General features: G+C 40.5%; 2 protein-coding genes across 8 annotated transcripts in view; one reads left to right on the top strand and one right to left on the bottom strand.

Moving 5' to 3' along the window:
• The first annotated feature begins 196 nt into the window (after nt 1–196).
• On the top strand, nt 197–16270 carry STK38 (serine/threonine kinase 38). 2 transcript variants are annotated; one of them, XM_084497512.1, is made up of 14 exons: nt 197–402; nt 1815–1947; nt 4215–4266; nt 4412–4534; nt 5107–5190; nt 7079–7202; nt 8101–8255; nt 9309–9411; nt 10104–10165; nt 10740–10857; nt 11057–11180; nt 11916–12011; nt 12244–12338; nt 12952–16270. In XM_084497512.1, exons 2-14 carry the CDS (start codon nt 1817–1819, stop codon nt 13080–13082), a joined length of 1398 nt encoding a protein of 465 aa, XP_084353638.1. In that variant the 5' UTR covers nt 197–402; nt 1815–1816; the 3' UTR covers nt 13083–16270. The 2 variants fall into 2 exon arrangements, with proteins under 2 accessions (XP_084353638.1, XP_084353639.1); XM_084497513.1 differs by lacking the exon at nt 197–402 and adding an exon at nt 440–970.
• The window catches only part of KCTD20 (potassium channel tetramerization domain containing 20), a 35765-nt gene continuing 28288 nt past the window's right edge, over nt 15189–22665 (bottom strand). For all 6 annotated transcript variants that reach the window (XM_084497506.1, XM_084497509.1, XM_084497510.1 and 3 more), the window contains one exon: nt 15189–21839. In XM_084497506.1, the coding sequence (XP_084353632.1) occupies nt 21547–21839 (293 nt within the window). In that variant the 3' untranslated portion in view covers nt 15189–21546. The remainder of the gene's footprint in view (nt 21840–22665) is intronic.

Here is a 22665-nt window from a genome sequence, read left to right as displayed (position 1 = left end):
CCACAACGCAGCGCGCAAGCGCCGAGGAGCTCCGCTTTCCCCGCCCCCCGAGACCGCCGCGCGCCTGCGTCGTGGGCGGAGAGCGTGGGGCTGGCGGCAGCCCCCGCCCTTGGGCAGCGGGCGGGGCGGGGCCGGGAGGATGGTGGCGCATGCGCCCTGCCCTGGGGGGCCCCTGGGGCTCAGGCCGTCCGCGTCGCCCTCAGGGTGGGGGGACCGCGGTGGCGGAGCCGGGGCTCTGCTCGCTCCCCGGGGGCGCGCGGTCCGTTTGGCCCCGGCCCCGCCCGCCGGCTCCGCTCCGCTCCGCCCCGTCCCGCCCCGTCCCGCCCCGTCCCGCCGTCGCTGTGCCGACGGCATCCTGCCGTCGCGTTCAGCGCCTCGCCGCCCCCTTCCCGGGGGGTTCCGGTAAGCGCCGCCGCCTCGTCGCCGCGCCGGCCCACGGCTGCCGTGCCGGTGCTCCGTGTCCATTCCCCCCCGGCCCCCGGGGCCCTTCGCCACGACGGGGGTGGGCGGCCGCCTTCCCCCCTCCCGGGCCTCTGCCTCCGATGAGGCTGGGGGTGGCCGGGGGCCCGGGTGTCCTCCGCGTCCCGGGCCGGCGGCGACCGCCTCGTCCGCAGCGCGGTGCCTAGCCGCCGTACGGGAGCGCCCGGCCCCGCCGCTCTCCGCGGGAGCCGCCGAGCCCGCGGCACCTGTCTGGGCTGGGCGTTGCAGCCTCTCGGTTTCGCTTTTCTTCCCCGTCCCCGGTTGAGGCCCCCGCAGCCCCCTCCTGTCAGGTCGCCTCCGCGCTCTGTCCGCCGGCGGCAGCGGCTCCCCCTCGGCCGGGCCCGGCGCTGCCCCGGGCAACGTGGCCGGAGGGGCTCGGCGGCGGTGGGGGCGTCTTACAACGAGCTGCGGAAAGTAAACGGCAAAGGGTGGCTCGTGAAACGGTCCTGGCACCTCGGTACTGCGAAACAGGAAGCGTCCAACCCATCTGGTAACGGTGACACAGCTCGGTTACCTGCCCGGGAGTTACGCTGCCACCGGGGAAACTAGGCTGAGACGTAGTTTTATACTTGGAATCTTTGAACCGTAGTTGCGTTTTAGAAAGCGGAGTTAGGTTGTCAGCTATGCCCTGAAGCTGTTCTGCCAGTCGCGAGGGGCACACTGACACGTTTCTTGAGAGAATCCGGTTTGTAAACATAGGGAACTTAAACTAGGTCTTTGGTGACTGTGGGTTGTTTGACTCCAGCTTGGTCGAAGGCAGCAACTGTGTTTTACCGGCTTTCTGTGTGAAATCATTCAGTAAAAGGGAGAGTGCTTAAAATCAGCTGAATACCTTTTTCTTCTTCCTCAGTAGTTCTGTTATCAGGATGGCTTTCAGAATTTTGAACCAGGATTTCACAGCCAAGGAGTTGGCAGGCAACTGCTGGATTTACTTCTGCAAGGGTCAGAGGGAGCTTCTGGATTGTGTAGATCAGTGTGATGTTCTGAACTTTCAACGTTTATTGGAGAAGTGCTGAAAGAGAGAAAATATTGGGAGAAATAAACATTTTCGGTGCTGCCTGAAATTGTGGTTTTTGAGGCATAGTGTTTCTTAAGCTTCCTTCCCTCTTACTCTCAGATCAAAAATGTTCAAAACAGGAAGCTTGACTTGTACTTTTTTTTGTAAGACTTTTCCCTGTTTAGTTGTTGTTTGGGCAACTGGACTGCTAATATTTCATTAAAATCATAATTCTGACCTCTGTGAATAAGCGTCTCTTAACTGATTGTATCTCTTGTTTGGAGGTAATTTGTCACTTACTATGTCAAATGTTTCCTCTGTTTTTCTTTCCTAATAGCCATGGCAATGACAGGCCCAACACCGTGCTCATCCATGAGCAATCATACCAAGGAGCGAGTTACAATGACAAAGGTGACATTAGAAAACTTCTATAGCAATCTCATCGCACAGCATGAAGAACGGGAGATGAGGTAAAATTCTTTCTTGCTTCCATTCCTGGATATGAGCCAGACATACGTACTAATTGCGTTTAGTTGTCTGGATCCAGAGCAAAAATAGAAAATCTTTGCTGAGCATGTACCTAAGCTCCTGAGATGGGTACCTGGCTGTGGCTTGGCATGAGCACCCAGCGGCAACTGCAGGATTTCTGAATCCCATGGTAATTTAGGCTGGAATTTCTTCTAAAATTAATTGAAACATGCTTGCAAATGCAAAAGTGATATGACTGTTACCAATTTTCATTTTATTTTAAAGTGTGCTTGATTATTTGACTAAGTAGAAACTAACCCTAAGATGTGCTTGGCATCACTCAAATACAGTTCTGAAGCTGAAAGCCAACATTTACAAGTGTTTGTCCGCCTATGTCTGTTCTGTTGCCTGTTCTCATTTTACGTACCTGGTTGTAATATTTAAAATCAATTTTATAGCATCAGTTTCAGCTTGGGTTATAAATTGTGACTGAGTTGCCGGATAAGAGAAGGTAATCTGAAAGGCAGTGGAAGATTGCTGTAAGAGCTGTCACCTAATGCTTACTTCTTGTCTGAGTTAACAGAAGCTATCACATCTCTCTAAATATATTGGCCAAAATATACCAAGTATATTTTATATTATATTATATTTATATTATTTATATTATATTTAGAGATATTGTATTTGTTTTCTTTTGGCTGGAACCCTCTAATGTGCTGAATACCCTCAAGCTGTAGCACTGGGACTTCTGGCATGCTCCCTGCTTGTCATGTAGTCTATAATCAGAATTTTCAAAAAAGGTTCAGTGTTTATTTGCCTGCAGACTTGCTGCCAAAAATCCAACCTGTTCCAAGAGGATTGCCTGCTAATTACAATAACTGCAGAAATGAGGAAACAATTTAGAAAGAAATACTATCTTGTGTATATATTTTCTCCAAAATTTCAAATTAATGAGAGCTTGAGGCCTAATCAAAACAGAAGATATTACTGATTTAATTCCTTGCTTTGTCGTTGCATAGTTCTTGCTTTTTTAATTATGAGTGTTATTGTCTACTCCAAAAACCTCAATGATGATTTTTTTCTAAAAACTTGGACAAACATACTAAGGTATACTTCCTTAAAAAAAAAAAAAAAAAAGATTGATATATCTGTGGCTGTGCAATTTGGAGTTTAAATAGTATTAATAAAATTTTCACTGAAGCACAGATAGGTCCGATTAAGGACGTTTAGGGGAATTTCAGCATCACTCAGTCATGGTGAGCTACTTAATTATGGGTGTTGCAGCAGCAGTCTTTGTTCTTGCTACTGGAGTAACCTTTTTGAGTGTGAAATTGGATGACTGGGTACTTAAATAAAGGCAGAGCGATTTAAATGTGCCTGATTGTGGAAGCAATAGCTCAAATTATCACATCACAGTAGCTGTGTAGTGGCAGGAGACCGGAAGAGGATCTTGCAATGGATGACTTGCATAAAGACAGGGAATATTTTAGTACACTTGCAATGTTGTGCAAAAAAATATGAGCAGAAGAGGAGTGGGGGGAGCAAAGAAAAAAACAAAAACACAACCCCAATTGTGGAATTTCAGAGCTATTAATGTGATCACTGTTGGGAAAAAGTTCCCACAGGGTAATAATAACGTATGATCCCTTAAGACATTTCCCTCTCTTCCCCCCATGAAGTTTTATTTCCTTTATTTCTTTGCTCCCAAATAATAATTTCTGATTTTTTAGGTGTGAGAATATGTATTGATGTGTCCTTTTCCCAAATATTTTGGATATCTCAGGTATTATGAAATAGAGAGTAACATTTTGCGTGTAATGCATCTGAGGTGCTGAGAAATCCAGTGCAGATCCACAAAGGTGTTTAGATACCTAATTGTCCCTAGAATAAGTGAGACTTTGGTGACTCAATATTTATTACGGCTTTGGCCTTAAGTGACTTATCTAGCTATCAAACAGAGTGACAGGAACCGGATCTATGTTCCTATACAATGAGCATATATACTTGATTAAGACATGTGAAACTCAAGGCAGATTTAGATTATTGAAATTAGAAAGTTAAATTGCTAGAATGGTAAAACAGTAACACTAGATTATTCAAGATTAGTCTTGTAAATGATATATAAAGGAGAATCAGATATACTGTTACTTGCTGGCATTACATCCTCCTTTCACAGCAAGCACAGACCAAAGGTATTGGATATGTGTATGTGATTTAAAAAAAAAAAAATTAAAAGATGCAACTTTCTTCTAATTTCTGTCTCTTTTAGACAAAAGAAGCTAGAACAAATGATGGAAGAAGAAGGCTTAAAAGACGAAGAGGTAATTAATACGGGAAAATTATTTTAACAGTTTAGTAGTACAAGTGATTTGCTTATAAAAATGGTCAGCTAGCATTTTTACTTGGAATTGCTTTGATCTTCATGGAGCCTAACTGCAGCCTTGTTTTATTTTCCATAAACTCTAGAAGAGAATCAGGAGGTCAGCACATGCACAAAAAGAAACAGAATTTCTTCGTCTGAAGAGAACAAGGCTTGGTTTGGAAGACTTTGAATCTTTAAAAGTAATAGGCAGAGGAGCATTTGGAGAGGTAAGTATAGAAAAGATGACTAAAAGTATTTTCAAATAATGCTGGTATTTGCCAAAAGCTTATGTAGTTCACACAAGTGAAAGATAAATGTTGTAGGAACTGCAGAGTAGTTTTAGCTTAACACGTGGATCTGTCTTTATGCCTAAAAAATACTGATTTAAAAACATTACATGTTTTAAAAGAACATTAATGCAGTTGAAAAGAACTTGATGGGCAAGCTAAATACAAATCTGGCAGTGTACTTTCATTCTGATCTCCTGGGGCTGGTCTTGGAGAACAGAGGGGGCTTGAGGGTCACTTGCAATGCTCTGTTCTGGTGGCCTTTTCTGGGGAAAGTGGCTTTGGACTGTCCGATTTAGGTGTGTGGTTGCTGAATATCATCCCTGTTACAATGATTTAATATCTTACAATTAAGAGAACTTGTTTGACATTAGCATGCACTATGTAGTGCTTTTTTGTTCTTATAGTCTGATAAGATTTCATCAAACAGAGGCCAAGGGCTTCCTACACAAAACCATGAAGATGTGTGGTGATGATACTTCATTTGATTCAAATTTTTACATACTTTCTAGGTGCGACTTGTCCAGAAGAAAGATACGGGGCATGTTTATGCAATGAAAATACTCCGTAAAGCTGACATGCTTGAAAAAGAGCAGGTGAATAGCCACCCTAAGTAGCGGTGCTACTGTCTGTGATTTAAGTGACTTTGGGAGGTAATTGCGATGTATGTGTAGAGAGGAGTAATGGGCATCTAGGTGTCTATGTTTACTATCTAAAAGATTATGGTGGATTTTTTCCACTTTTTGTGTGGAGGAAATTGGACAGAAAATTGTTGTATGAACTCATAAGGACTGTCTTCTAGTGGGTTTGGTCAAGCCTTTTCTGTTTGATTATTATTACACCTTTCCGTGTAACAATGCTAAAATTTGAATATATAGTTTTCAAATAAATGAGATTATTGTAGTGGTGACAGGCTATAAACAAATACTGTTGTACGTTGCTGAATGGTTGGAATAGCATTTTAAAAACAACGTCTAATGCTGTGCTTAGTCCTCGTGGAAGTTGCAATTATAACTCTCTTCAAGAGACTCTTCATACTGAAGCAAGGTAGGACTGAACTCAGTTTCTACTTGAAAGCATGGGGGAGCAGTGGAGTCTTCTAAGAACTAGGTCAGTCCTCAAATGAAATCAGATTCATAAAGATGGTTGTATGTTCCTCCTCATCAGTTTACGATGATACGTATGATGATATGTATATATGTAACAGTATGTTACATATACTTTTACCATTACATGTAGATGATTCAGTAGACATCAAGTAGCTGGTTTACTGTGTTTCTGATTTATGGAATCAGATACAAATATCAAAGTGGTATGGCAACTAGAATTCTGACTCAATCGATGGACATAAAGTAATGGCATTTAATGTTTTTAAGGCTTATATTTGCTAGTACTTTTGGGAATATTGTCTAACAATCATTTCTTGTTCAGCACTGGGATGAATCTGGGAAGCACTCTGTTTCAAAAAATAAGGAACTGGTTTCCATTTCGGGAAGTACTCATTCAAAAAAATAAACAGCATTGTTCTCGCACAGGAATTTTATGCAGTGCTGCTAAATTAGTGCTTGAGTCTAAATCTGTTGGAATAAGCTGAAGCTATATCTTGAAGGATGAGTTAACTTTTTTGGAAAGAGCTATTTTTTGAGAGATCTAATTGTTAGAAATTTTCACAAAAAATAAATTGTCTTCATATAGAATTAAGCTGCTTATATAATAAACCATATGTTTCTCTTTCTTAATCTTCCCATGTTAATAAATTGTGTTTGGAGTAGTCTGTTATCTAACTAATTTTAAGACAAATGTTTTCATAGTATCACCTATCACATGTACACTTCTGACTTGAAGACAACTCAGGTACTGTAAGAGTTGAAAGAAAATGTAAATGTAGGTTATCGTTTTGTATAGAATCTTGTTATTCAGGCAGGTAGTTTAAATTTCTCTAGCTTGATTTCTTGCTTAAAAAATGAGGTTTGTGCATTTTTGCCCTTCTATATATGTTAACCTATGGCAGCAGAAGTCTAGCAATAAATATAGAAGTTATTCAAGTGTGAATGAAGGCAAAAGCCCCTGTAAACTTTCCAGTGGAAGCCTCAGAGCATAAAAGGGTCTTTCAGATCCTTATTAAGGCTAATGTCGAGTTGGTGCTCATTGGGATTTATCAGATTTGGATGGGGGAGGGAAGAAGAAACAGTGTGGAAAAAATATAGCAGTTCAATGAAAGCTCTTTTTTTTTTTTTTTTTTTTTTCTGTTAAAAGAATATTTTTTGAATTTGTTCTTCAATGTTACCCTCTTTTACTACCTGAAAATATCTAGGGGTGAAACTGTTGAAGCTTAGATGGTGTTTCTGCCTTCATGCAGAAGTTTGGCTGTTGTCTTTTCAATATTTGATGCTTTTTAATATAATACTTGAATTGTCTGTGAAGTAAATGCATCTTATAAAAACACAGCCTTGTAATTAATCAAATGCATATGTATATCTACAGGTTGGCCATATTCGTGCAGAGCGGGACATTCTAGTGGAGGCAGACAGTTTGTGGGTTGTGAAAATGTTCTATAGCTTTCAGGATAAGCTAAACCTCTACCTTATTATGGAGTTCCTGCCTGGAGGTAATCACATGAAATGAAAAGGCTGCTTTTCTTTTGGTTCTGAATTTGTAATCTCTTAATTACAGATGTGGTCTGGGACTAGAGTATGTGTGGTTACTGTACACTGCTGTTTGTACTGCACCTTTGTGAGGATACAAGTCATTCCTAAAAAAATCTCGTTTTAGGAGTTAAGAGTACTAAGGTCTTCAGGTTTATCTCTAGCTTATCTGCTTGTGTGTACTAGCTGCAGATGTTTGAGACACAGCCTTAATAGTCTGCTAGTTATTATTCTTACTCTGTGCTAGCTATTTGTAGAACCATCATCAGCTTTTGATTTCCTAACCCTTTGCTTTTAGCTGGCTTGCAGCAGAAACAACTAAGGTCTTTTTTTCAGAGGATGAATGTTTGTCCTTGAATGCAAACACTACTGTAACACTTAAACTGTACTGAAAGCCTATAATACATGTATGTGAATACAAACAAGAATGCCTTCTGAAATGACGCTGAACAAACACAGTCTGTTTTTTTTAACAGCTCTGTAGCTGAAAGTACATATTTTAATCAGTGATTCAGATGTGTAGTCAAGAGTGGCTGTCCACAGTTAACTCTTGCTTAAGGGATGTTTCTATGCAGTTATTTCATCTCTGTGCTGTTTAGCTGTCTCAATAAACTTAATGCAACTACAACACAAGCCTTTCACATATAGTGACGTGAAGGAAAATACAAGTTTAACTCTCGGAAGTGCTGGGAAACTGGATGTATTTCTTTATATTAAATCAATTTAGATTTCCCAAAGATTTCAAAGCTTAGTTCTTTTCTTTGCAAATGCATTCAAAATCAGTGAAATTGGAGTTTGTGTGTTTGTACACAAAGTCATTTATATTTACCTTTGCTGTTGGGGTGGGGTTGATGCTTCTAGGTGATATGATGACGTTGTTGATGAAAAAAGACACACTAACAGAAGAAGAGACACAGTTCTATATAGCCGAGACTGTGCTAGCCATTGATTCTATTCATCAGTTGGGTTTTATCCATCGAGATATCAAACCAGACAACCTTCTTCTGGATAGCAAGGTATGCACTAACAACTGGCCAATGGCTTAATAGTAAATAAGTCTTGTAGTTTTTAATATTCACCTAAACTAGTGTTGAGAACTGTGAAAGAAAACAGTACTTCTTTCATAGCCCTGTTCCTCCTAGCCTTTGAAGGTATATTTGCCATGTTGCTTGGGGTGTTGTGGAAGAGCCTCTTGTGACAATTGTTCAAGCTATTGTTGGTTATTTCAGCTGCAATTTGAAATACACAGTTTCAGTTCTCACCTCTCAGTCAAAGATATTTCCTTTTGGTCTCCCATCTGTTATAATCACCCTTTGCTAGTTACTGGGTAGATGATAGTATCAAATGTGAAGGATCTAACTGCTGCATTAGTGAGACACAGAGATATCTTCCTCTGAATCAGGATGTATTTCTGAAGACTCATTTCGTCAGGTTACTTGATTGATTCTGGATGGTTACTGGAGGTAGTTTACAGAAAGCTTGGTTGTTTTGCTGTCCTATTGCTCATTACAAGTTTGCTTAAAACTAGCTTGTATGGAACAGTGCCAACAGTAAATAATTATATTCTGCTAGCCAGCAGACCAGCCAGCTCTGTTGGAATTACTGCTGTAATTCAATATGTCTACATCTAGGCACAGATAAATTCAAGACTTCAAAAAGGATGTACATTTCAGTTACAGGAAAAAAAAAAATCGCACCTAATCAGTGTGGTGACAATATGCACTGGGACAGATCCAAGGTGTTTCTTCTATCTAGCAGTCATTGCACAATCCAGGGACTACAGCTCCCTCTGGAGACGTTTGTTTTCACTCTGAAGCAGTCAATTTGCCTGAGCAGAGGCTTCTTCAAGTAAATTGGTGCTAATAAATAGTCTTTCTCTGGATAGTAGTGAAGAAAGTACTAATAGCTTGATTCTGTGTGTATGTATCCAGTCTTATGCTAAAATGAGTAATGAAAAAGAGTGCATCTATTTATTACAGAAAAATAAAGGGACTGGAAAGAAGTATGAAACTACTTGCTATGATAATTCTCATACTGTTTTTATATATTTTGGGCATTTTTGTTTCTAGGGCCACGTGAAACTTTCAGATTTTGGTCTGTGCACTGGACTAAAGAAAGCACACAGAACAGAGTTTTATAGAAACTTGAACCATAGTCTTCCTAGTGACTTCAGTAAGTTATTTGGCTTTGTAAAGTATTTGCATACTTGCTCTTGGTGTCTGATAAAACACATTTCAATGTGAAGATAGAAGACTGCAGTTTGAGTGTAATAGTAACATTGCATCTTGAAGTATAGCTTTGATTTTCTGTAAGACTTCTTTTATAAAAATAATTTCAGTTACTTTAATGTACACATACAGCTTCATTTTCAAAAGTTTGTCTTTCAGATGGATTCTGCGGTAGCCCTTCTTAGCACGCATAGTAAACCTCAAATGAAAATTTGGTGCAACTCGTAGATGCTAGTTGCATCACATGCGTGACTTGAATTAAGAAATGTGCATGTAGTCTCTGAATATTCAGTCATTTTTTTCATGAGGAATAACTTGGAGTTTAGCAATTGCCTGCTAGAAGCTGCTGACCGCTCTGGTCTGCCTCTGCATGCACCTTTAAATTGTGCCAGGTAAACCAAGCAAGGCAAGGCTGAGGCAGGTTAGCATGTTGGTCTATGCTGATGAGCATGTGGGGACTGTAACCTTCTTACTAGCACAGCTAAATACAAAATGAGCTGTTTATTCAGGCCTCAGTGAACTTTTTGATCTTGGAAGGGAGATTTTCGTAAGTAGTGCAATGGATTTGGAGTAAAAAAATGTATGTATGTTGGATGACTGGCAGGATTCAGTCATCCATATTCTGATTCCCTTTAGCTTTCCAGAACATGAATTCCAAACGGAAAGCAGAAACATGGAAGAGAAATAGACGGCAGTTGGTAAGTGACAATTTACCTGTTTTGAAATAATCTCTGAGCTATTGCTTTCAAACAGTACATACATTTAAACAACAGGCATTAATCCATGTCAGAATTTTGAACAAGGCTGGAGTGAAAACTCACCTCTTTCTTTTTAAAAGAGGAGTGACTCCTGTTTGTCCTTCATCCAGCTGCTGAAAAGCTGTGCCTGAGATAGTGCTGCCATAATTGTTACATTAATAGCGGATACCTCCTAGTTGAAACTAATGCTTTTTTGCCATTTACAAGATAACAATGAGCTAGTGATCCATTTTGAGGTGTGTGTATATATAGACAAAGGTACCTTTACCTATTTCCCTGGTGGTATTTTAAGACTCTTTGAGGTAAGCATGTTGAATCTTTTTCTTTACGTATTTTGAAATCAACTTTGACTATCTTACAGTGATCTTACAGACATAAGGTCTTATAGATCTTATTTTATAGGGATCTTATAGGCAATCTGATGTCTTTCTCAAAATAATCGTTGTTGCTTAAGTTCTGTTTCCATAGCAGTAAATTTTCTCTAAATATATGTAACTGATGTTATTTGTTTCAGGCTTTTTCTACTGTGGGAACTCCAGATTACATTGCTCCTGAAGTTTTCATGCAGACAGGCTACAACAAGCTTTGTGACTGGTGGTCACTTGGGGTCATCATGTATGAGATGTTGATTGGTAAGAAACAGGCACTGCCTAAGTTCTTAAGAGGAATCATGGTGCAGGATATTGGTTGTATTTATGTGTTTGGGATCAGGATCTCAAAGCATCTGCTGCTTGCATAGTTTATGAGAAGTGTTCTGTCTGTTGCAGTGTTAGACTTTAGTAACTAAAATAATTATTTTTGCTTTTTACAAGACTGCATTTTTATTTTCAGGTTATCCACCTTTCTGTTCTGAGACTCCTCAAGAAACGTACAAGAAAGTAATGAATTGGAAAGAGACGCTCACATTTCCTCCAGAGGTTCCAATATCTGATAAAGCAAAGGATCTTATTTTAAGGTGCCATTTATATGGTTTGCCAGTTAATACAACGCTAATTTTGTCTTGCAAACTGTTCTATAGCTTCAATAGCGTGCTTCACATGGGAAAAAATGATTGACAGCTACATATTTAGTTAAGCACATTAATCAAATGCTGAACTCCCTAATCAAATACATTTGTCTCTCAGTGGAACTCTTGACTGAACTATGCTAAAAAAAAAAAAAAAAGGAGCACCTATGTAAGTGCTGCTAGTCTGGCAAAATATGAACGTTTCTGCTTTTTATTTTGTCTACAGGCTTCTCTTGGAAGTGACTTACTCTTTTTGCCAGAGCTAGCTTTTTTTAACATAGCAAGAGTTTTGGCATTGTGTGTACTGGAGCATACACACATCCTAATGCATGCTGACTCTTTCATTTTTATTTCTGCATTCAGTGTTCTCAATCACTTATCCATTCTCAGGATAAAAATATAAATGTCTAGCTTTTCAGACTTTATATGTTCTAATCTGTGCTTGTCCTGAAATAGAAAGGACACATTATCCAGTTTTGAAGGAATACTGCATCTTAATTGCAGCATTTGGCATGATGGCGCGAAGCACACTTCATGTGTTGTTTCTGAAGTGGCAGTTCTTAGCCTTTTCCATGTATATGTTAGGAAACCACAGTACTATCAATTTGGAAAGCCATTCCATTTCTGGATGGAATGCTTTCATTTTTCATTTTTCCTTCATTTTCATTCTTCCTTCCATCCCAGATTTTGCTGTGAATGGGAGCACAGAATTGGTGCATCTGGTGTGGAGGAAATAAAGAGTAACCCATTCTTTGAAGGGGTTGACTGGGAGCATATAAGGTAAGATGCTTTGCAGAAAAACTAGATGCTGGTCCTCCTGTTCAGCGGGAATGAACAACTTGACTGATGTTTATCGTATCTAGATGTGGGTGAGAATATTTTGGGCCTTATCTGAAGCTTGCTGGAGGTCTAGGTGCCTTCAGTCTTTGAGTCTGTTAGGCAGTGGGAAGCATATGAATCCTGCTTTCTCCTGCCTCTGAAATTTTGATCCTGAATCTGCTCTTATTGGCAGGGAAAGACCTGCTGCGATTTCAATAGAGATTAAAAGCATTGATGATACCTCAAACTTTGACGAATTTCCAGAATCTGATATCCTTAAACCAACAGGTAAATGCTTTGATTCTTCCTCTCTTCCAATAGAATAATGTGACATTCCTGTTATTCTGAGAATCACACAATCCTACAAGTGAGATCCTAGGATTTTTGTTTTTATTTTTTAAGTATGATTATATTTTTAGCTAGTAGTCTTTGATGCAGGGGTGTGCAAGCTATTAATTTGGGTACTGGGAGCTGGGATGCAGACTTGTGAGGGAAATGGAAGCCCTTTGAGAATGGGCGTCTCTAAGAAGCAACAAAGCTTCCAGCAAATTCAGATTTCAGCGGACCTTTGAGCCCAGTGCTGCAAGTGCCTCTTGGCACTGGCTAATTCTTTCTAGCATGTCTAACAGTTAATATGGGTGGGAAGAGGGTGGGACAGATGGGGACAATATGTTCTGGTGTAAATCTTTAAGGATCCTTGTATTGCATATAAACATTTGCCTACGTGTTTAAAAAACACATTATTGCAGTTTTTGATTGGTGTTGTAGAATGAAACTGAATGCTTACCTCTATGATACTTTTTTTTCTTTAGAAGCATTCTTCCCTACTCTGCATCTAGTGTTTTGTGTGAAAATAAACTGAAGTGTCCAAATAGTAATTTGTTTTTCCTATGCCTTTCAGTGGCAACAATTAACCATCCAGATACTGACTACAAGAACAAAGACTGGGTTTTTATCAATTATACATACAAGCGTTTTGAGGGCCTGACAGCCCGAGGAGCAATACCATCCTATATGAAAACAGGAAAGTAATTAACCTTTACCTACGACAACTTCTGAATTGTGGAATTTTGTTTCTGTACCTTGTTTGTTTGTTTGTTTGTTTTTTACTCATAAAAGAACTTTTTATCTTTTTTATTATTATCATTTTCTTAAAAAAAACTTGAGGGCTATCACCTCTTGGAGAAGACTTCAAGACCCTCTTTTGTTACACACTTTGGCTGTTACTAAGGATTTGTTCTTTCTGCACCATTGAAAACTTCCACAAAATGTCCTCTCTGCTGCAAGCATGTTCTGCTGCTTCAGGAGCAAGAGTTTTGAGTTTTCCTTTTAAATTCTTTGCCAGACTGTGCAGTCCATCAGGAGATCTGAGCAGGCCTTCACTTTGACATTGCAAAGCATGTGATGTTTATATGGATGATTTTGCTAGTTCTGCATTAACATATTCAATCTGACAGTTCTACCAGCACTGTTTTCCTGGTGGACTTCAGTATAATAGAAATAAAGCAATAATTACAGCTTGAGGTAGACAACTCTCCGGTAAACTATCTAGTGGAAAGATACAACATGTATTGCCTTAACTTTAGTTTGTAATACTGTTTTTTTATGATGCTATGTGAAATCCTCTTCAATAGCGTTTCTTAATTTTGTCGCAGTGGCCTCAAGTTGCAGTGCACTTTACTTTTGGTACTAAAAGTGACCCTCAAGGTATTTAATATTTTTCTAAATTAAAAAAATTGCGCAACACTTTTTTCTCCTATACAGTAATAAGAGAAATGGGCCACTTCCTCCACCAAGCACCAGCAGTTTTCAGTTGTTGTATGAAAAGATGGATCTATAAGCAATGCAGATAATGAAGACTACAGCTAATAACACAAGTGGATCTGGAATAAGGGCAGAGAAAAGGGAGAATTCATTTAACCTGACCATTGGTAGTAGGCATGCTGGGTACAGTTGGGTCAGCCATGAGGTTTCTGGATCCTGATGCTGCCAACTTTTGGCCACTTTTAAGATTGGCATCTTCATCTTTTTTAGACAATACTGTCTTCTGTGGCCTTTTTGCTCTTGGTTTTGAGCAAAACAGTATTAAATTATTCCATAAGTCTTGCTGACCAAAGCCTCCTTGATTTCCTTTAGAACTCCTTGAGATCTCGTCTTGCTGTCATGACTGAACCAGCTGTCCTTTGTAGTCCTCTGAGACAGTGCCTCATGGGGTCAGCTTTGGAGTGGTGGGACCCCTATGTTCTTTGAATTTTGTCTAATGTAACTTATAAAGGTACATTCAGTTATGATCAGAATGCTCTCCAAGAGAGCCCCAAGGTGTCTTTCCTTGCCTAAACATCTCTGAGAACATCGCTGCATTTTGGGAGGGAGGATTCTGCCTCAGCTGAGCTTTTTATAATGTTGATTAATTTTTATAATAATTTATAATCATGAGCATCCATCTTGTAGTTGCCACCTGCCACTGGAACTGCAGAGTTATTAACCTTTGGGCCTGCCTGGTACTAGTCTTTAATTTGCAATTATAAGTTTTTAAAACTTTGAGGTTTCTAAAACCTCAAATTTCTTGTGTTTATCAATTTGAACTAAGATTTTTGAAAACTTTTATTGGTGCTGAACACTAATGGCATAGCACAGACAGAAAAGCTGTTTAGAGACAAAACAAAGCTGGAGCAGTAGTAATAGTAATTCATAGTAATAGGAAGGCTTTCAGTTATGTTTAGTCCTAACCTTCTAGATTAGGAAATTAAAGAAAATAGGGTCTGTTTTTTTTTTTTTGGTGCTTTTAGGGAATTTTCACCTAGATGTCTTGAATTGAGTGCCATCATGAGTTGGGGGGGACAGAAAGCACTGTATATTGCTAAGATGGGGTGATAACTCGTTAGCATCATCTCCCTAACCATCTCCTTGTGCTTATTGTGTGTCCTAGGAGTTAAATGAATTGCTATAATTAGATAGATACCCCATAGATCCTAAAAAGCTGAACTGCAAGAATAGCCTTAATAGAAGTACGAGGAATACTGTAGTCAGTAGGAATTACTCATATGAATAAGGGCTAACTGAGGTAATGATTTATAGGATCAGGTTTTTTATCAACTAGTCAGTAATACTCCACTCTACCCTCTTTATCTTTTATGGAGGGCTGATAGCTACTTCTCAAACTGTTCTCTCTCCCTATCCTGCAGTGTCTTTTAACCATTGGAAAATGTTGCTTTATAAACCACTGGAAAATTAAGAGGTATTAATATTGAAATGCTTAAAAAAAAAAAAAAAAAAAAGCTTAGTTACTGCCTGAAAACTTAACAAAGCAAAATCTTTTAAAATTGCTGTGGATTAGGAGTAAATGATTTTGAGACAGTAGCTGCATTATAGCCCTTTAGTAAAGGGACTGGAATTTTTATTTATAAATACCAAAGATAAGATAAACTATACAATTATAAGTTGTGATAATGTGCTGTGAAAGCCTTTATATGTATTTTGCATTTTTAGTGTATATGTTTTAGGGTCTTCTGAAACCTCAGATTGTTCACTTTTTTTGAGGTAAGGGTGTAGTTTTTCAGAAGTGCAAGCAACAGTAGGGTACCTCATTCCCGTGTCTTTCAGTAGGAGTTGGATGTCTGCATATAATCCTCTGAAAGCCTTGGACATCACTTTACAGTGGTAGGTTTTGTATCTCAGTTGCGTCATAAGCCTGCTTCCTATTACAGGCATTTACCAACAACCTGTTGTTTCCAGGATCCTTATTTCACTGCTAACAGATCAAGATTTTTGTATACCTCTTCCCTCACCAATGTGTTAGCCAAACATTTTTATTAGCTGCTGGCTCGTGTATCGATGCATATTGTCTTATGTATCTTTTAGATCTTTTTTAAGATGCAAGCAGGGTTTATTTGTGTCTTTTTTTTTTTATTATTTTTTTTCAGCTGGACTTCTAGGAATCATTCTAATCTGGATTTCCAATGAATCAGAACTTGAGTTTTGATGCCAGTTCACCTTTGTATCATGCCTAACACAAAACTGCACTAAGTGTTTCTTATCACTGTGCCCTGATTCTGCCTTAACCCTATAATTTGAAAAAGTGTTTTGCAAATATTTAAAAACTGTTACCAAATTGCACTGTAAGACTTGGCAAATGTATTGTGTGATGTTGGAGGAACCAACTTTTTATGGAACAATCTCTACGTTGTAGTGTGTAAATAAAATCCTCTTAGTAAACAAAATTTTGCTAGCATGTGTTGTTGTTGTTTTTTCAAACTGGAATCCTGAGGGAAGGAATCTCTTTTTGACTATCTGTCAGACTTGAAAGAGGTTTTAAACTCAACTGTTCAGGCATAAGGCTACAACGGTAGACCATGTTTGAAAAAACTCTTGAAACACATCTAACGCTAAAGAAGAGAATAAAAGGCAGGCCTGTTCCTGCTTTCCTCTGAGAGACAGAGAACAAGTTAGACTGGGAAAGCTCCTTTCACAGCATATTAACCCAAAACAGCACTTTTATACATGCTGCATAGTTTGTGGGTTAAATACCCTTGTCTCATACCTGTGCTATGTGCTGCTTTTAGGACATCACTACATCAAGTTGGTAAACTTCCTTGAGGCCCTCTCAGTGCAAGGGGTAGCAACACGTCTGTGCAGCTGCTGGATGAGATCCCTGCCAACCAACCATGGTCTGTATGATTCAATATATTGTGAAGACTAGGTTACAAGCCACTTTTACTTTATGAAGTGAGGAAACATGACTGCCTAGTGGTCTACCCTACACCCATTCTTCTCCACATTTAAAACAACATAAACGAGCCAAAAAAAGCCATGTATAATTTATATTTTAATACACAGAAGAAACCATACATCTCTAGGAGTTCATAAATGCCGTGGTCAACATTTCAGCATATCTAGAATAAGACCAAATGATGTACCTGAATGCTGTGTAACTGAAAAAGACAAAAAGGAAATGCTTATTTTTCTCAACTTGATACAGTGTTCCAATGGAATTCACTCTACTAACAAACAAACTAACTAAAATGCATTTCTAATTACTTGGAAAAGCCAATAAAGAACAGGGGATTTTTGGAGTGTCTGCAAAACACTGCACAGAAGACAGATCACTCCATCCTCTACTGTAAGTGCAATTGATTACACAGTACCAGAAAGTTCCTACTAGACACCGACCCTTTACCCCTTAGGCAAGGGCTCGTTTCACGTCAGTGGCTGGGGTCACTGTTTCTAACAAACTGAATCCTTCAGGTCTAGCTAACACTGAAATCAAAGACAGACAACAGTGAAATTTGTTTTAGCAGAATATAGCACTAAGCTGTTTGATCAGCTTCTGATGCCTTGACACAGTCCTGGAAGGGTAGTGCTTGACAACAAGCACATTCAGGTCCTTAGAGAAGAACAAATGTAAACTCCAAGTAAATACCAATACACATTTACTTAAAACTTACACTGCTGTAAAAATAAATACACACACACAAAAAATAAAAGCCACAGGGCCTGGAGCTAAGCTCCATCACTGTTGGAGTGACAATCTCACAGCACTGCCTTTCCTCAACTTGTGGAACATCTCACTTACTAAAGGAAGTAGTGTGTTTGGTCTGGCCCTTAGCTGGATAATTAGTGTGCCACATCTTCCTTTTTCTACTACAGGAATACAAATTAATCTACAGCAATAATAGAAAGTGATTGCACACAACTTAAACCACCTCTGTGCAGACACTGAAGGACACTTCTCCAATAACACATGGGCAGGACTTTTCAAAAGTGGTCATATGGACCCAGGCATCGAAACCCCTGGGATTCCCAGGAGGGCCTGAAGCACTTTTGGAAATCTTCCCATAGGCACTTATGAAAATAAGAAATGTACTTGCTGCAGTTAGGAAATAATCTAATAACAGAAACACTGCAAATAATAGAATATCCATACAGATGGGAACTAAATGTATCAGCAAGTACATGCCTTCGCAGAGATCATTTTGTTACTCTTAACCACAAAGGCATTCACATTTCTTACACTGAGGCAAATAAACAAAAAACAGCTATAGAAGCAAAACTGTAACAACAAACTTCAATACTATTACAGTTTGTAATCCTGACAACAACGACAACAAAATTAAACGTCTAGGGGCAGACTGATAGCTACTTCCATTTTGCTAATTATGACCAGATTATGACTGGGTGCATAACTGGCACAGGTTTCAACACCAGCCAACTGTGCTGAACATATGGGAGCTGTCTTCCTCTTGATCTTTTTGAATCAGTTTCAACTTTTCTTTGCACCAGCACTCTGTCAAAGTTGGCTACAAATCTGCCTTGGGTATGTAAAAATCTCTCCAGAAATGGTGGCTGTGTAGCACAGGCCTGTGCTTGCTTGCCTGAGAGCTTGGCTCTGGTTGTGCTGAACACCATGTGCTCTTCAGGGGGTTAAACAAGCCCAGAGATAATGCCATACTGCAGAAACAGGACCAGCTAGGCTTTAGCATAACTGAACTAAACCAGCCTACTGAAACATTGCCAAACAGACATGGATCAGGTTAGGAAAGCTCAAACCTATTTAGAATTAAATTTGGCCAGGGACATCAAGGGCAACAAGAAAGGGTTCTACTGGTACATCACTGATAAAAGGAAGACTAGGGAAATTGTGGGCCCTCTCCGGAAGGAAACAGGATACCTGGTCACCTGGGACATGAAGAAGGCTGAGGCCTAATAACTATTTTGCCTCAGTCTTCACCAACAAGAGCTCCAGCCACATTGTCTGGGCCCCAGAAGGCAAAGGCAGGAACTGGAAGAACAATGAACTGCCCAGTGTAGATCAGGTTCAAGACCATCTAAAGAACCTGAAAGTGCACAAGTCCATGGGACCTGATGAGATACAACCACAGGTCCTGAGGGAACTAGAGGAAGTTGCTAAGCCATTGTCCAAAATATTTGAGAAGCTGTAGCAGTCCAGTAAACTTTCCAGTGACTGGAAGAGGGGAAATGTAACACCCATTTTTAAAAAGGGAAAAAAGGAAGACCCAGGAAACAACAGGCCACTCATTTTCACCTCTGTGCCTCGCAAGATCATGGAGCAGACCCTCCTGGAAACTCTGCTAAGGCACATGGAAAGTAAGGAGGTGACTGGTGATGGCCAACGTGGTTTCACTAAGGGCAGATCGTGCCTCACATATCTGGTGGCATTCTATGATGGGGTCGTAGCATTGGTGGATAGCGGAAGAGCAGCTGACATCACCTACCTGGACTTGTGCAAAGCACTTGACACTGTCCCCCATAGTATCATTGTCTCTAAAGCTGAGAAATACGGATTTGATGGCAGGACCATTCAGTGGGTAAGGAACTGGCTGGGTGGTTGCACTCAAAGAGTTGCAGTCAACAGCTTGATGTCCAGGTGGAGACCAGTGATGAATTGTGTTCCCCAGCAGTCAGTACTGGGACCGGCGCTGTTTGGCATCTTTGTCAGCGACATGGATAGTGGCATTGAGTGCACCCTTGGCAAGTTTGCTGAGGAGACCGAGCTGCATGGTGTGGTCAACACACTGGAGGGAAGGGATGCCATCCAGAGAGACCTGGACAGGACTGAGAGGTGGGCCTGGGAAAATCTCATGAGGTTCAACAAGGCCAAGCGCAAGGGCCTGCACCTGGGTCGGGGCAATCCCAAGCACAAATACAGCACAAATACAGATGAGTAGAAAGAGAACATCCTTGAAGAGAAGGCCCTGGGGGTACTGGTGGATGAAAAACTGAACACGAGCCAGCAATGGGCGCTTGCAGCCCAAAAAGCCAACCGTACCCTGGGCTGCACCAAAAGCAGCATGGCAAGCAGGGTGATGGAGGGGATTGTCCCCTCCGCTCTGCTCTCATGAGACCTCACCTGGAGTCCTGCTTTCAGCTTTGGGGCCCCCAGCATAAGAAAGATGTGGACCTGTCAGAACAAGTCCAGAGGAGGGCCACCAAGATGATGAAGGTGCTGGAGCACATCTCCAACAAAGGCTGAGGGCATTTGGGTTGTTCTGCTTGGAGAAGAGGAGGCTCTGGGGAGACCTTACAGCAGCCTTCCAGTGCCTACAAGGGGCTTCAAGAAAGCTGAGGAGGGATTCTTTGTCAGGGGGTGTACGGATAGGACAAGGACTAATGGCTTAAAGCTAAAATAGAGTAGGTTTAGATTGGGTGTAAGGAGGAAATTCTTTACTCTGAGACTGGTGAGGCACTGGAATAGGTTGGCCAGAGAAGCTGTGGATGCCCCATCCCTGGAAGTGTTCAAGGCCAGGTTGGATGGGGTTTTGAGCAACCTGGTCTGGTGGGAGGTACTGTGCCCATCGCAAGAGGGCTGGAACTAGATGATCTTTAAGGTCCCTTCTAACCCCGTTCCACAATTCAGAGAAGCCTGGAGTATGTTTATACTTAGTCACAGCTCCATTGGCCTCAAATCTAAAATGAACAGAGCCTTAAATACAGAGTCCTGTAACACATTTGGAGAAGCAGAGTAGAGTTGTTCCCAGCACTTTTTTCTACTAAGTCTCATTTACTACTGATATTTCTTACCTGCCTGACTGCAAAAGGGTCCCATCAGTTCCAAACTGGGAAGAAAGTAGCTTGCCTTTTAAAGGTGCAACAGGCCCTGTGAGTAGTGTTTCTTAGAGAATCCATGGAAATTTTGACTAAGGTTTATGCTGTCAGGGATTTTACTCAGCTCCACTGGATTTTTTTTTTGTCTTAACAAGGATGGGATACAACTGAAAATCTTTAATATGCACAGCCACCTCTCAAAAGCTTCTTTTAGGCTACTAAACAGACTTTGTTGCTAAAAATCAGCTAGTCTTCCTTTTGGCTTTTTCCTTCAGTATAGTCTCCTTGTTTTAATCAATTTAACAATTTCTCAGAAAACCGTGATACCATCTTATGCAGAAGTATATACAGGAAATTCCTGTGAGCAGGCATACATTCCTATTAAACTAGTTCCATCCTTCCCTAAAACAGTAGTATATGCTGGATGCAAAGCCAGGTGTCAGTGTAAACAGATTCCCCCACACTCAGTATTTTGTTGCCATAAGCATGCAACATTTCTGTTGGTTGATAAAAGAGTATCATCTCCTTTGCTTTGATGTTTGGTGCTGATTATCACAAGAGTAAACATAAGTGCCTATTGGTAAAGGAAAGCTTGGTTTCGACAGGCCCAGAATTTCCTCTCTCATGTCATTTCTAAATACTTCTGCTTTTCTTTTTGAAATTTAGGCAAAATATTCAGCACTCACCAGTCTGGAAGCCTTTTAAGTGGAAACAAATGACAATTTCTCTTTGTTTGAAGAGATGTTGCTTTTGATTGCACAAATATATTAGGGAGTGTGGATGTTTATTAACATGCTTTAAATGAAATACAACAACACAGTAAGAGGATGAATGAGAATAAAGCACCTTGCAAGAAGTCTTTGTTCCATCTCCTGGGATGAAACTATGCTGAGATGTTCCCACATCAAGCAGCGCTATGCACCCTGAGCCATGACTAATCTGGTAGATCGTTAACAGCCATTTGGGAGAATGGTGCGTTTAGCCTATCGAGTTCATCTACCTGTGGGGGGTGATGCATTATAACCTCATGGTCCTCTGAAACGTCATCACCCACAGTGACTAAGTTTGTTAGAGATTTGCTCCGAACACATTGGAAATCAACATGACGGCTTTTGCCCTCTTCCTTTTCCCAGGACATCTGGATGAATGGCCGTTGAACATAGTTGTATATCACTTCCGACCGACCGCCAGGCCTCCTTTTCACCTTCTCTTTACAGGTGGGATATCCTGAAAACACAGACAGTCAATCAGTTGCACTAAAGGATCATACATACAAGAACAGCTATGTAGGAGTGATTACAGGGGCATGGTGAAATGAGTAGACAAATGCTCACATTTCACATTTACCATCACTGACTTACAAGACTGCTTTCTTTTCCCCTGAAAAGATGATGTAGCACTGTGATTAGTCATAAAATCAATGGCTGCACAGCATTAGCCATTTTGTGGGCATGTCACCTGTACCCCCTGCTTCTGACCCCTGGTAATACAGTTAGAATAACCAATGATAAGGCAAACATTCCTAACATGTAAACAGGCTGATTATGCATCATCCCCCCTGCTTTATCTTTCCCTTTCTGCTGCCAGGGTATGGGGACACCCATTAACAGGGTAATTAATCCATTAGCATAATCAAAGCCCAGGTGCTGGGTTGCCAGAATGTGGTGACACCTGTCATGGAACCAAGGCATAAAAGCTCATGAGATAGGGCCTATAAAATCATGAAGCATAAAGCACGTGGGACTTAGACCTAAACTGCTACTGGACAGCACAATCTATGATCCCCCTGTGACCACAGATGCCTCCATCTTCATCTCCTTCATCTGAGGACTGAGTAATTTATGTTCTTTGAGGTAAAATCAAGGTCTAGGTTTTGATTACTGTTTCACACAATAGTTAATAATATTTTGACCTGATCTGGTCCAGGTAACTGAAATGCCTGTGTAACTAAGAATTCTAGAAATTCTGCACTACACTAATAATAAACTACACTGCTTGCTAACATTTTATCTAATACTAAATTTCTGAACTGTAACTGCAACCCTGTAGCCAG

Source organism: Aythya ferina, assembly GCF_964211825.1.
Source record: "Aythya ferina genome assembly, chromosome: 25".
Classification (NCBI taxonomy): Eukaryota; Metazoa; Chordata; class Aves; order Anseriformes; family Anatidae; genus Aythya; species Aythya ferina.
The sequence above is the reverse complement of the archived record's forward strand: the minus strand, read 5'-3'. Positions and strand labels throughout refer to the sequence as shown.